Source organism: Diabrotica undecimpunctata, chromosome 5 (genome assembly GCF_040954645.1).
Source record: "Diabrotica undecimpunctata isolate CICGRU chromosome 5, icDiaUnde3, whole genome shotgun sequence".
NCBI lineage: Eukaryota > Metazoa > Arthropoda > Insecta > Coleoptera > Chrysomelidae > Diabrotica > Diabrotica undecimpunctata.
Genome location: NC_092807.1, coordinates 134126500 through 134140563, shown reverse-complemented (window position 1 = coordinate 134140563; position 14064 = coordinate 134126500). Strand labels below are relative to the sequence as shown.

Below are 14064 nucleotides of genomic sequence, written 5' to 3'. Positions count from 1 at the left end.
GCGGACATAATACTTAATAAGCGTTTATATATTCATGTATTGTGTAATTCAAAATAAAGCCAGTTTTGTTTTCGCACGGAGTTTGATTATTAACCAGCGGCACAAGCGAAGTGCATATCAAGCAAATCCATGGTCTATTCGAGCCGAATCATCAAATTTTTGTGTTGAAACAGTGTAAATTCACCGAATTCCGAACTCATATTTGTGTCATCAAATTAGCGGGCGAAATAGTGCATTCATAGTGGCCCGAGCGCGTTATAGACTGTCGAACGTTGTTCTTAAGACAGTTACATAATTGGACAACTGTGGGTTTAAAATCTGTGAATACGAGTTGAGGCAGATCCTTGGCGCCAGGAGGCTAGAGCTGTTACAATAAACATACAAATATTTTGGTGAGCATATCCATTTCACATTTCCTTTTATTTATCAGTCTTTGTACCTTTATTCTGCACATGTGATAATTCTGAGAACGTTAGGGTCGAATATCAAGCGATTTATAATCTGTTTCTGTTTACTGTATAATTCATTATAAAATTATGGAGAATTTAAAGCGAAAAAGGGGCGGTTTTAAATGCAAACTCACAATATTTTCGAAATTTATATTAGCGTTAAATGATAAAATAACTAAGGGTGAAACGATTTCAGATTTAGAAGTATTACAGGCTATTGAAATGGTAAATAATATAGAACATTTACAGGGCGAATTCGATGACGTTCAGGGGCAAATAGAAAATACGGTTCAATTTGAATTATTAGAGGATGAATATACGGAGCGCGAAGAATTCTATAACAAATATTATTCACAATTAGCGGTAGCGCGAAAAATCATTCGCGATAATCAACAAGTAGCTTGTAGAGAAAGCGATAAAGCAAGTGAGCGCTCTAAGAATTCATATACAGGGCATTGTATTGAGCTTAAACCTATCGAGTTACCAAAATTTGATGGTAATTATAATAATTGGTTAGATTTTGCAGATCTTTTTGAATCTTTAGTTAACAGAAATGAGTACTTAGACAATATAAGGCGTTTTCACTATTTACGAAGTTCATTACAGGGCGGTGCGGCGCAGGTCATACGAACATTAGAGTTTACCGCCGAAAACTATGCAGTTGCGTGGAAATTAATTAGGGAAAGGTACGATAATAAGAGATTATTAATTTCCAATCATATTAATGCCTTATTTAACATAGAGCCAATACATAAAGAGTCATCTAATAGATTGCGGCAATTAGTTGACATTTTTTCGAAGCATTTATACGCGTTAAAGCAGCTAGGGCTACCTACTGATTCGTGGGACATACTCCTTATTCATATTATTTCTTGTAAGTTCGATACATCGACTTTACGCGCATGGGAGAATAGCAAGACACATAATGAAATTCCTAGTTTTGATGATTTTAAAACGTTTTTAAAATCAAGGGCGGACCTCTTAGAATCTCTTGAGGTAAATCAAGCTGAAAAACAAAATACACGGAATATTTCTCAGGCGGGCGCTTATTCACGGAATACGAAATATTCACATAACATTCGCGGTCTATATTCATCACAGGGAACTTTAAATAAATCGGATAATACACAGTGTTGCCCTATTTGCAAAAGGGAACACACCATTTATCAATGCGGCGAATTTTCAAAACTTTCATCTAGGGACAGGTTTGATAAAGTAAGACAGGTCAATCTTTGCACGAATTGTCTTAAACCTGGACATTTCTATAAGCGGTGTAGACAATCAACATGCAAGAAATGCGCGTCAAAACACCATACGTTATTGCATCCAGATAGATCAAGCGAACAGAACGCAACTTTAGTTCATCAAGCGGTAGAAAACGCGAGCGATATACAATCTGCAGATAATATACAAGGTAGTTTAAACACTACCAATTTGTCAGTCTCGGCAGTTAGCGCTGCAGATCAAACTATACTGTCCACAGTATTAGTTAATATTTTTGACAGCCAAGGTAAGGCATACATAGTGCGAGCTTTGTTAGATTGCGGTTCACAAAGCTCATTCATAACCGAAAATTTATGCGATAAACTTAGATCAAAAACGACAAGCGCGAACATATCAGTCATGGGCATAAATAATATTGCATCTCCCGTTCGATTCAAATGCGAAATAAATATACAGTCGCGTAGCGATATAACTTTTCATAAAACTTTAAATTGTTTCGTAATACCAGAAATTACGGGGTGCGTGCCGGCATCTGAAATAAACATTAGCGATTTGCAGATACCTAAACATTTAAAATTAGCGGATAATTATTTTCATAAACCACAAAGGGTCGAATTGTTGATAGGAAGTGATCTATTTTGGCAAATACTGGGCGCAAACAGAATTAGTTTAGGTAAAAATAAACCATTCATGCAAGAAACAATGTTTGGCTGGATCATAGCAGGGCCGTATATCAGCCAAAACAAAGCATCAGAAAAGCGACTAACTAAGTGTAATTTCACAAACACAATCGAAGTTACAGAACAGCTAAGTAAGTTCTGGGAACTTGAAGAGGTTTTCAATGGAAAACCTGCACTCTCGGGCGAAGAAATTGCATGCGAAAAACATTTCGAAGATACGGTGAAACGCGACGCGACAGGCAAATTCATAGTATCATTGCCATTCAAGGAATCGATAAGTTCACTCGGGGATTCATTTCGTCAAGCAAAAAATAGATTTTTAAATCTCGAGCGTAAGTTCAATAAAGATGCCAATCTTAAAACTCTTTATAGCGAATTCATCCAGGAATATAAAGAGTTAGGACATATGAAAGGTTTATGCAGAATTACGGAAGCGGCAACAGACTTTAGGGTAAATACTACATTTTATTTTATGCCACATCATCCAGTATTAAAAGAAAATTCTTTGACGACACGTTTGCGCGTTGTGTTCGATTGTAGTGCGCCAACTACAAACGGCATTTCATTAAATAGTATTCAAATGGCCGGACCAACCTTACAAAATGATTTACTCTCCATTTTATTGCGTTTTAGAACACACTTATATGTAGTTAGTGCGGATATAGAAAAAATGTACCGTCAGGTATTGGTTGCAGATGATCAAAAATCCTTACAATGTATCTTATGGCGAAATAATCCGGAAGAACCGATTGAAATATTTCAGTTACAAACAGTTACATACGGTATGAAATGCTCTTCTTACTTAGCGATTAAATGTCTAATGACATTGGCAGAGGAGCAAGAAGCTAAAAATCCTAACATTGCTAGCATTATTAAATCCGATTTTTATGTGGACGACCTTTTGACAGGTTTTGATTCAAAACAGAAAGCGCGCGAAGCATGTAAACAACTTTTTGAGGTCCTCAAAGGCGGAGGATTTACATTGCGTAAATTCTATTCAAATGATCCTGAAATATTGAGAGATATACCGGATAATTCAACTACGGGTTCCGTTATTCAATTCGGTGAAAACGAGAAGGCGAAAACTTTGGGATTATTGTACTCACCGCAATCAGATACTATGTTTTATAGCATAAGTTCATCTCTAGGCCATATAATCACAAAGCGAACTTTATTATCGGACATAGCTCAAATTTTTGATCCCTTGGGTCTATTAAGTGCGTGTACCATCATAGCGAAAATTATGTTACAACAACTATGGCTCGAGCGTCTTTCATGGGATGATCCCATACCGGAGCATTTAGCAAATAATTATTTACAGTTTAGGAATAAATTAGGAAGCTTAAACAATTTAAAAATACCTCGGCATGTTATATGTTCTAGTAAGGTCAAACTAGAACTTCATGGATTTTGCGACTCCTCAGAAAAGGCGTACGGTGCTTGCATATTCATTAAATCTACCGATTCGTTAGGCAGGTCGTATTCATTCTTATTATGTGCAAAAAGCAAGGTTGCGCCCTTAAAGCCAGTTACCTTGCCGCGTTTAGAGCTCTGTGGAGCAGTAATTTTATCGCGTTTGACCAATAAGGTCAAAAATTCATTAAATGTGCAATTCGATACGTGTTATCTCTGGACAGATTCATCGACAGTACTTAGTTGGTTGAAAACAGCAGCCAATGCATTGAAGACGTTTGTTAGTAACCGCGTAGCAGAGATCCAGGAAACCACTTCGTTTGCGCAGTGGCGTCATGTGCCAGGCAAGGATAATCCTGCAGATCTAGTGTCCAGAGGCGTGGAACCAGATAAAATAATGGAGTGCAACTTATGGTGGCATGGACCGGAGTGGATCGTGCAAGATTCAGATAAACGCCAAATTTACAAGTTGTCCCTACTGAAACAAGCGAAACAAGGAAAAACATAAAGGTTTTTACGAATAAACTTGATGAAACACAGAATACGGAAGTATTTTCATTTGAGCGCTTCTCTAATATTTTACGTTTAAAAAGAACCGCTGCATATGTGTTCAGATTCATCCGCATGTGTAAAAATAAGGAAAGAACTTCTGAACCCCTTTCTTTGGATGAAATACATTCTGCATTTAATCGTATTCTAAAACTGTGTCAATCACAGTCATTTTCTAATGAAATAAAGCATTTGAACCAAAAGGGATCTTTAGATAAAAACAGCAAACTCATCAATTTATCTCCATTTCTTGATAATCAGGGCATCATGAGAGTAGGCGGGCGTTTAAAGCATTCCGAGTTTACGTATGACAAAAAACATCCCATCATTTTAGCGGCAGATCATATAGTTATGTCGTTAATATTTAATCATTTTCACAAGGATCTTATGCATGCTGGTCCTCAGCTTTTACTTGCAACTATAAGAGAAACTTTCTGGCCGTTATCAGGAAGAAATTTAGCGCGACGTACCGTACACAAATGTGTAAAATGTTTTAGATTAAAATCTAAATCCATTCAGCCAATAATGGGTGACCTACCTGCCCAGCGTCTCGCAGGTGGCCCACCATTTATTGTAACAGGTGTTGATTATGCGGGCCCTTTCTTAATTCGCGATAGAAAGGGTCGAGGTTGTAAACTAATAAAGAGTTACATGTGTCTTTTTATTTGTTTTTGTACGAAGGCCATACATTTAGAATTAGTTACAGAACTGTCTAAGGAATCATTTCTGTTGGCCTTTAAAAGATTTATTGCGCGAAGAGGCAAGCCTCAAAAGATGGTTTCCGACAATGGAACCAATTTTATAGCAGCTAGTTCGGAGTTAAAATTGTTAAGAAAATTTTTAGAGCAGCACACTCCCGCGATAAGAGAATCCTTGCTAAAGAATAATATTTCGTGGTCCTTCATACCTCCCTATTCTCCACATTTTGGCGGACTGTGGGAAAGCGGAGTAAGAACAGTTAAGCATCATTTGCATAGGGTTTTGGGAAACGCGCACTTAACGTTCGAGGAATTTTATTCGTTGCTTGTGCAGATTGAAGCTATAATAAATTCCCGACCGATTCATCCTTTATCCTGTGATCCAAATGATCTCTCCCCATTAACCCCTGCACATTTTCTCATCGGAAGACCACTTATTACCAATCCAGATCCAGATTTGCGTCATGTTCCAGTTAATCGGCTCTCAAAATTCCAGCATATTCAGCAGCTTTCTCAGCATATATGGGAACGATGGAACAAAGAATACATCTCCGAACTACAAAAACGCACGAAATGGACTACTACTAACGGTGAAGTTGCGGAAAACACGTTAGTGCTCATAAAAGAGGACAATTTACCTCCATTAAGGTGGAAGTTAGGTCGCGTGATCGAACTTTTACGCGGCAGTGATGGTGTAGCCAGAGTTTTTAGGATAAAGACAGACAATGGTATCATAACTCGTTCTTTTTCCAAGGTGTGTCCGCTACCCGTTTCGGACTAAGTGTAGTTTAAACATTTGAACATTTAGCATTAGCAGACGATTTTGTTGGCAGTGTTTGCCAAGGCGGGGGCCATGTTCACGCCTCTATCCAATTCGAGTTTATTTATGCATTTTACAATCCGGCAACATAGTGGCGTAGGGAGATATATTATGCCATATGTGAAGATAAGGCGAGTCCCTTAAGGCACCCCAAAGACGACAGCGGCACTCAAGTACGAGACGGGATCGGTGACACAACATTCAGAGCGAGCGGACATAATACTTAATAAGCGTTTATATATTCATGTATTGTGTAATTCAAAATAAAGCCAGTTTTGTTTTCGCACGGAGTTTGATTATTAACCAGCGGCACAAGCGAAGTGCATATCAAGCAAATCCACATATCTATGCTTAAAACATCATGATGTATCAGAATAACAATAAAATTGATAGGCATATCTCCCAAAACGCCATCTAAGCTACTGCTTTAACATACATTAAACTGGCATATCTTCTAAAACATCGCTTAAAATTCCATTTTAAAATCATTAAAACTGAATTATTGACGAATTCCATTTTACTTGACATTAAAATTATTTTCTGTAAGAAAACAGGCGTTTTGGCTTATATGTCAGTTTTTCATATGGCTTGTGAAGTAAAGAGATCTGGGAGTTCAGATTTTCAACTTTGCTTCAAATTTTAAAGTGCTTCTTCTATTTCTTTTTCTTCCTCTTTATAAGCAATTCTGCTTATTTATTGATTGATTGATATATTAATGGAAGATTGTCACTTCATTTTCTGCGCGGTCGTCTGATACTTCTTCTACCGATCGGTAAATTATCTCTTGTTATTTTGACCATGCGTGTCTCCCCGATCCTGCTTATGTGGTATTCCATTCTTTTTTATATTCAGTATCCACTCGGTTATACATTGTACGTTATATTATCTTCTAATGTCTTTACTCCTCGTTTGATCACTCCGCGTATTTCTTGTAATTCTTCTAAGTACTCTCATTTCTGCCGTTTTCAGTATTCTTTCTGTTGTGGCTGTGTCGGGTTTTGTTTCTGATGAATATGTCATTATTGGTCTTACACTGGCTCTATAAATTCTTGACTTAATCTCAGTGTTAATACGTCGGTTTCGCCAAATAATATCATACTCTAAGTTTTGAAGTTAAACTGACAAATTATACTACAAAATGCCAATGTCATAAATTTTAGTTTTTTTAAAGAAGTTATTTTCAAAATTATGGTTTTTTCCAAAGTTTTTAAATTATTTAGTAACAAACCTTTGGTTGTACCAACAAGAGGTACAGGAAAGTGCAATAATAAAGGTACTATTTTATCATATTAGTATGTAGGCTTATATATACTGCTTTTTTTTAACTTGCACTAGATGATATGTGCTCTATATAATTAATAAGAAGATATTTTCAAACAGAATGGCATATGTAGTAGCAATGATAATTTATCGTATACCTTCTTTCTTATTTTTATCGAATATTTTTTGCTACTTTCTTTTTTCTTTTGTTGTTATCTCTTGAACAAAAATATGCAGACATGTTGTTCGAAATGTACACTTCAGTCAAACGGAAGTGCTCTTAATCATTGGGTTATCCGATTATATCATTAATAAATAATTGGTGTATTCGGATTATAAATATTGATGCAAATATGTTGACAATGCAGCTCAAGCAATTGCTTCTTTAAATAGGGTTTTCTACAGGAAGTCGTTTGACATCTTATCATTACGAAGTATGATGAGTAGGGCATGGAATCGGATTTCAACAATTAGCTATAACTATGTGTAATGCTAAACACCGATTTATTAAAAAAATATGCAAGTAAAAAATAAAATAATTTTAGGAGAATAAGAGAATTCGTAATTTTGTTTTTTTTTTCTACTACTAATTGAATAGTCTACTAAACAAATGTACACAATTTCTTCACAATCGTATTTTAAAAATTAGGAGAATTTACTATCATAAAATTCAGCACATTGGACCATTTAAATCGATACTTTCATACCGAATTCAAATCGAAAGGAAAAAAAGAGCCTGAAAAAGAAACAAGTAAGCAAAGACCTAATAGAAGCAACTAAAGGTATATATATATATATATATATATATATATATATATATATATATATATATATATATATATATATATATATATATATATATATACACTCGCGATCATAAAATCCGGGTCACGTTGAAAATTTCAAGTTTCTTGAATATTTTTGACTCTGGTGCAGTAATAACCTTTTTTTAGGCTAACGTATTTTTTATTTGTCATCAATGTTTGTTTTGAAAGAAAAAAAACGGCTTTTTATTGGTTTTATTAAAAAAGGAGAAAACACACCAAATTGTTGATAAAACAGACATTAAAAAAATGGAAAATACAGAACGTGGTAAAATATCAGTGAAATTTCAATGTATCGTGTATTGCCTCCACTTGCTCTAATAACCTCTTGCAGACGACGGGGCATACTCTCAATTTTTCTCCGGATTACATGTTGTGCTATGTTATTCCGCTCTCTCATTAACAGATCCTTAAGCTTTGTGCGTTGTTAGGAGAAGATGTTAGGGGTTGAATACGTTTTTTCAAATCGTCCCAGAGATGTTCGATGGAATTCAGGTCCGGAGACGTAGCTGGCCAGGGTAACCTCGTAATTCCAAGTACTGCTGATCGGGGCAAGGTGCGTTCGCGCGTTGTTCTATATATATATATATATATATATATATATATATATATATATATATATACATATATATACACACATATATATATATATATATATATATATATATATATATATATATATATATATATATATATATATATATATCATCATCATCATCATGTGCAGCTTTATCAACCGTTTCCAATTACGGTGCAGCCTCCCTTATTTCAAAGTTATTCTATGTTCTTATTATTATTTGACGATGTCTTAGTTATACGTTGTTGTAATAATTTGCGCTCATTTGCGCCCATATTTTTCTATTTTGTGCTATTCGAGACCACGTTGTTCCTGTTAATTTTCTAATATCATAATCCCATCTGAGATTTGGGCGCCTCTTTGGTCTCTTAGCGTTCCTGGGGTACCACATAGTTGTTCTAGTGGTCCATCTGTTATCTGTTCTTCTTGCTATATGTCCTGCCCATTGCCATTTCAGGGATTTTATTCTTTGGATTACATCAGTCACCTGGGTTTGCCTCCGTATCCATTCAATTCTTTTACGATCCCTCTTTGTTATCCCTAGCATACATCTTTCCATTGCTCTTTGAGTTACTTGGAGTTTCGACGTTATTTCTCTCTTTAATATCCAAGTTTCACATCCATATGTCAAGACGGGTAATATGCATTGATCAAATACTCTCTTCTTGAGGTATAGTGGCATTTTGGACTTGAAGACTATGGAATTTCGTCCGAATGCTGACCACGCTTGTTTTATTCGTCTGTTGATTTCCGGAAGTAGTGATCCCGATTTATGTATGAGCTGTCCCAGGTATATGTATTCATCTACTACTTCTAGCGAGGTTTCATTAATTTTTATTTCCACGTTGGCGATCAGATCATTGCACATTATTTTAGTCTTTGCTAGGTTCATTTTTAGGCCTACCTCATTACTGGCTGTATTAAGGTCATTAATTTGCAGTTGTAATTCTTCAGGACTTCTAGCAATTAGAATGATGTCATCAGCGAATCTAAGATGATTTAGGTATTCTCCATCTATACATAGACCTTGGTTGTTCCAGTCTAATTTCCGGAAGATATTTTCTAAGGTTGCAGTGAAGAGCTTAGGGGATATGGTGTCTCCTTGTCGGACTCCTTTCTGAGTGGGAAATTCTGGGGTATTTTCATATATGCTTACTCTAGCTGTGGCCTCTTTGTATATATTTGCTAGCGTTTCGACATATGGTTTATCTACTCCTTGGTCGACAAGAGCTTCTATGACTGCTCTTGGGTATACGGAGTCAAATGCTTTCTCGAAGTCTATGAATGCTAGCGCCAGTGGTAGATCATATTCTTTTGTTCTGCTCATTACTTCCCTTAATGTTTGAATATGATCCATTGTGCTGAAGCCACTTCTAAAGCCTGCTTGCTCTCGGGGTTGTGCAGCGTCAAGTGTGTTTTGTATTCTGTTGTTAATGATTTTGGTGAATACCTTGTATATCACAGGTAGCAAGCTGATCGGTCTATAATTTCTAATGTCTTCCTTGCTACCTTTCTTGTGAATAAGGATTATGTTGGCTGAATTCCACTTTTTTGGAATATGTCTCGATTTTAGGCAGTCTGTGTATATTTTTGCTAGGATTTTCCAAGTTGTTTTACCAGCAATCTTTAGAAGTTCGGCTGTAACACCGTCATTACCGGCTGCCTTGCCGTTCTTCATGCTCTTAAGAGCTGCCTCAACCTCATCTACGAGAACATCTGGTACATCTTCTTGAACCGCAATTTCTTCTTCGCCTATTTCTTGTGCTTCCGGAGCTTTATATAGACCCTCATAGAATTCGGTTACATGTTTTATTATTTCATCCCTATTTGTGATCCTTCCGTTGTTGTTTCCCAATGCTATTATTTGCTTTCTACCGATTGCCAACTTCCTCTTGGTTTTCCTATAGCTTTTATGGTTTTCGATTGTATTTTGTACAAGTCGTTCATTGTAGGTTTTTATATCTTCTGCGATTTTTTTCCGTATTACTTTGCACAGTTCGGTATATTCAATTCTATTAATATTGGAGTTAATTTTCATTTCTCTTCGTTGTTTCAGGAGAGCTGTTGTTTCATCTGAAAGTTTTCTATTGCTGTTGTGTGCTTGTGATCCTCCAACTTCTTTGGCGCAATTTAAGATTGTTTCCATTAAGTGTGTGCTATTCGTTGGGTCTTGTAATTTTTCTTGAATTAAATTTTGATAGCGTTCCGAGTTGTTGCTTAGGTTAGTGATATTTACCCCTGCAGTTGGTTTCTGGAGTAATTTCATTCTTTCTAGTTTAGTGTTTAGAACGACCCGAGATCTAATTAGTCTGTGATCGCTACCTGTTCGGAATTTGTTGAGCACACTTACATCCTTTATGGTTTTCAGCTTATTAGTTAGGATGAAATCTATTTCGTTCTTGGTAGTTGCATTGGGAGCTAACCATGTCCATTTCCTATTGAGGTTCTTTTTAAAATAGGTATTGGCGATTGAGAGGTTCTGGTAATGTGCGTATTGAACCAGTCTCTCTCCCCTTTCATTTCTTTCTCCAATGCCAAAGTTGCCGACACATTGTTCTTGATTTGATTGTTTACCCACTTTGGCATTAAAGTCCCCGACTAGATACTTAAATTGGCTTTTGTTCTTGTTAAGCAGCTCAGTTATTTCATTGTAGAATTCCTCTATTTCCTCATTGGAGTGGGATATGGTTGGTGCATATACTTGCACAATTTGGATGGTGTATCTTCTGGATAGTCTTAGACTTAGACTAGCTACTCTGTCTGAGGTGCTTGATATGTCGACTATCCTATCCTTCCATTTCTTATTAATTAGGAACCCCACTCCACTTGTTCGTCCATTTTCTGTTCCTTTGTGATAGAGGATGTTACCCGATTCAAGTTCTATTAACTCTTCGTCCTTTCGTCTTACTTCGCTTATTCCGATGACATCCCATTTAATATTGACTGCTTCATTTTCTAACTCTATGAGTCTTGCCTGGTTCGCTAACGACCTGCAGTTATAGGTCGCTACGTATAGTGTTGTTGATCTGGCTGGGTAGTGGTTTAGACTCCGCAGATTCTTAGCACCCTCTGCCCTCCTGACTGGTTCTCGAGAACTACCCATCTCGGGGTCAGTTGGGCCTACGGAGAATGAGGGCCGTGGCTTTCTTTTTCCTTTATTCATAAGGGGTCGCGAGGCATACCTTACCACGCTGCCTCAGGTCGGGTTGGTAAGGGGCAAGTGTTATCGTACAATGGCTTTTGCCAGTAACCATTGAGTTATATTATATTAATTAGATTTATAGTTCCATCGTTGATTAAAATCAGTTTCCCAGACATTATCTAAAAAATTGAATGTTTCACATTTTTCATCAAAATTATCATCATTGTTGTTGTATTTTGGATCAAAAGTCGTATTATTCATAAAAACTGTAACAAAATGAGATTTTCTGTTGCTATTTTATCCATTTACTTAACCAATTTTCAAATTTTAATATATATGAGATCTTAACGGATATATATATATATATATATATATATATATATATATTTATATATATATATATATATATATATAAATATACATATATATATATATATATATATATATATATATATATATAAATATATATATATATTAGTCATATAATACTCATAATTAAAAATGATTCATATTTAATTATCTGTTTTATTAGACTTTAAAGAAAAAAGCGAATACTTGTATTTCAATTTTTTAAAGTTAAGTAAAAAAATTGTGTTTTAATTGTGTTTATCCACAACTTCTTCATCTTTTTGGTCGGTTTCGTGCAAACAATCTCTTACTTTAGCGCTATTTGGCAAAGAATAATACTCTTCATGGAACTCAACGGGTATAACCATTTTTGAACAAAGTTTGGCTAAAATCTTTATATTTGGCCACAGAAATAGAATGTGGTTTAAAATAAGCATTGTAAATGTTTACCTCTGTAAAGTTCAGAATTTTTCTTTTGTGCCTCTCCATAATATTAACACTCTTATAGACTTTATTAATATTGAAATAATAACATTGAAAGTTAGTATTGCCTTTTATAAATTTTATTCTTCTAATCTGAGACCATAGAACTCGATCACCACAACTATCTTTCAAACCGATAGGAAAATAGAAATTCTGGACTCCCGACCAATTTTCAAAGTCGTTGTAAGTGAGTTTTACCACATTAAGTGGACTTGGGTTAGTTCGAGCCATCTATATTGTGTGAGGCCATAGTGAAGGTGCCAGAATAGATCGTTTATCAATAAAAGTTCCAACAACAATATCTGCATCCATGTAAGTGTGGCATGTTAAGAGAAATTTTAGTTCAATCGACATGATTCCGGAAAGACATTGACTTTGGTGAAAGAGCATTGTAAACATTCTCCTATTTTTATTCTGCTCAGGACAGTTGTCACAAAACAGAATTACGTTCACTGGAGGCTTTCCTTGTTCTTCTCTACCTATTTTATTAAGCCATTTCTTTATACAAGTTGAAATTTCATTTGCTCCTTTCAGTCCATCAATTTCACTCCCCAAACAGCAATGTCCACGACCATCCGTATTTTCGTGCACTGTGAGGTTGTAATATGCGTATTTCCTCGTATAGTATAGTAGTGCACTCTGTGAATGTGGGGTAGATAAGACTTTTTGTCAAGTCAAAACTTGCAACAACAGTTGAACTGCCTTCTTCTTTTGCTGATTTTACATCAGAAGTATAAACTTTATAAGTAGCAAGTTTTTCTTTTTTGTGTGCTTTATAAACTTGTTTATCTTTATTAGAATAACACTTAGCTTCTTTCTTATTTTTTATTTCCTCACAAATAACGCATTTGTCCTTTTTGGTTTGTGAAAAGCTAAATTGTACTTTTGAAAACCTTTGAATATAAGTTTAGAAACAGAAACATCTTTTTTATCATTTTCCATGCTTGTAGTAGGTATAATCTTTATAAATTATATTCATATTCAAACTGGAAGGTAAATATCGCCGTGTGCTATTTTTGCAGCAATAGTGAGAAGGTACTGCTGGGAGCGTAGAAATAAAGGTCTCAACTTCATTGATAAGATACTCAGGAGTTTTATTTAAACTAGGAGTTTTTCCCCTATTATCGTGCTTTGCAGTATTCCTTGTTTTATTTCTGATTGTTAATGTATACAACACTTTTTTTCATTAATTCCAAGAGTTGCAAGGAAAAATTGTTTATACAGTGAAAATGCATTTCCTCCTATCTCCATTGTGCCTTTATAAGTTTTGGTTCTTTTTTGGGGATCTTTAGCATCCTTTTTTCGTCAGCATATTTTAGTTTCACTAACATGTAGCATATCCAATCTCTCTGCTGCTGTGGATTTAGCTGTGTATTGTAAAACGAGAAAAATGTGTTTCTTTCCTGTTCATCAATGTTTTTGCAACCAAGTTTACAATTGCTGAAAGAATTTTGTTTTGTTTGATTTATCAGGTACCATGTAACCGTTTGTACTCTTGTAAGGCTGTCCACTTTCCTTCTTCAATTTTCTTTTTACTTTTGAATTTTAACCATTAAACGTTATTCATGAAAGTAAAACATTAGCTTACCAGAAACGT

General features: G+C 35.4%; 1 protein-coding gene across 1 annotated transcript in view; it reads left to right on the top strand.

The window, feature by feature from the left end:
- Positions 1 to 6941: 6941 nt before the first annotated feature.
- LOC140440793 (uncharacterized oxidoreductase YjmC-like) overlaps positions 6942 to 14064 on the top strand; it is a 33584-nt gene continuing 26461 nt past the window's right edge. Inside the window, exon 1 of the mRNA XM_072531156.1 lies at positions 6942 to 7106. Within this exon, the coding sequence (XP_072387257.1) occupies positions 7022 to 7106 (85 nt within the window). The 5' untranslated portion in view covers positions 6942 to 7021. The remainder of the gene's footprint in view (positions 7107 to 14064) is intronic.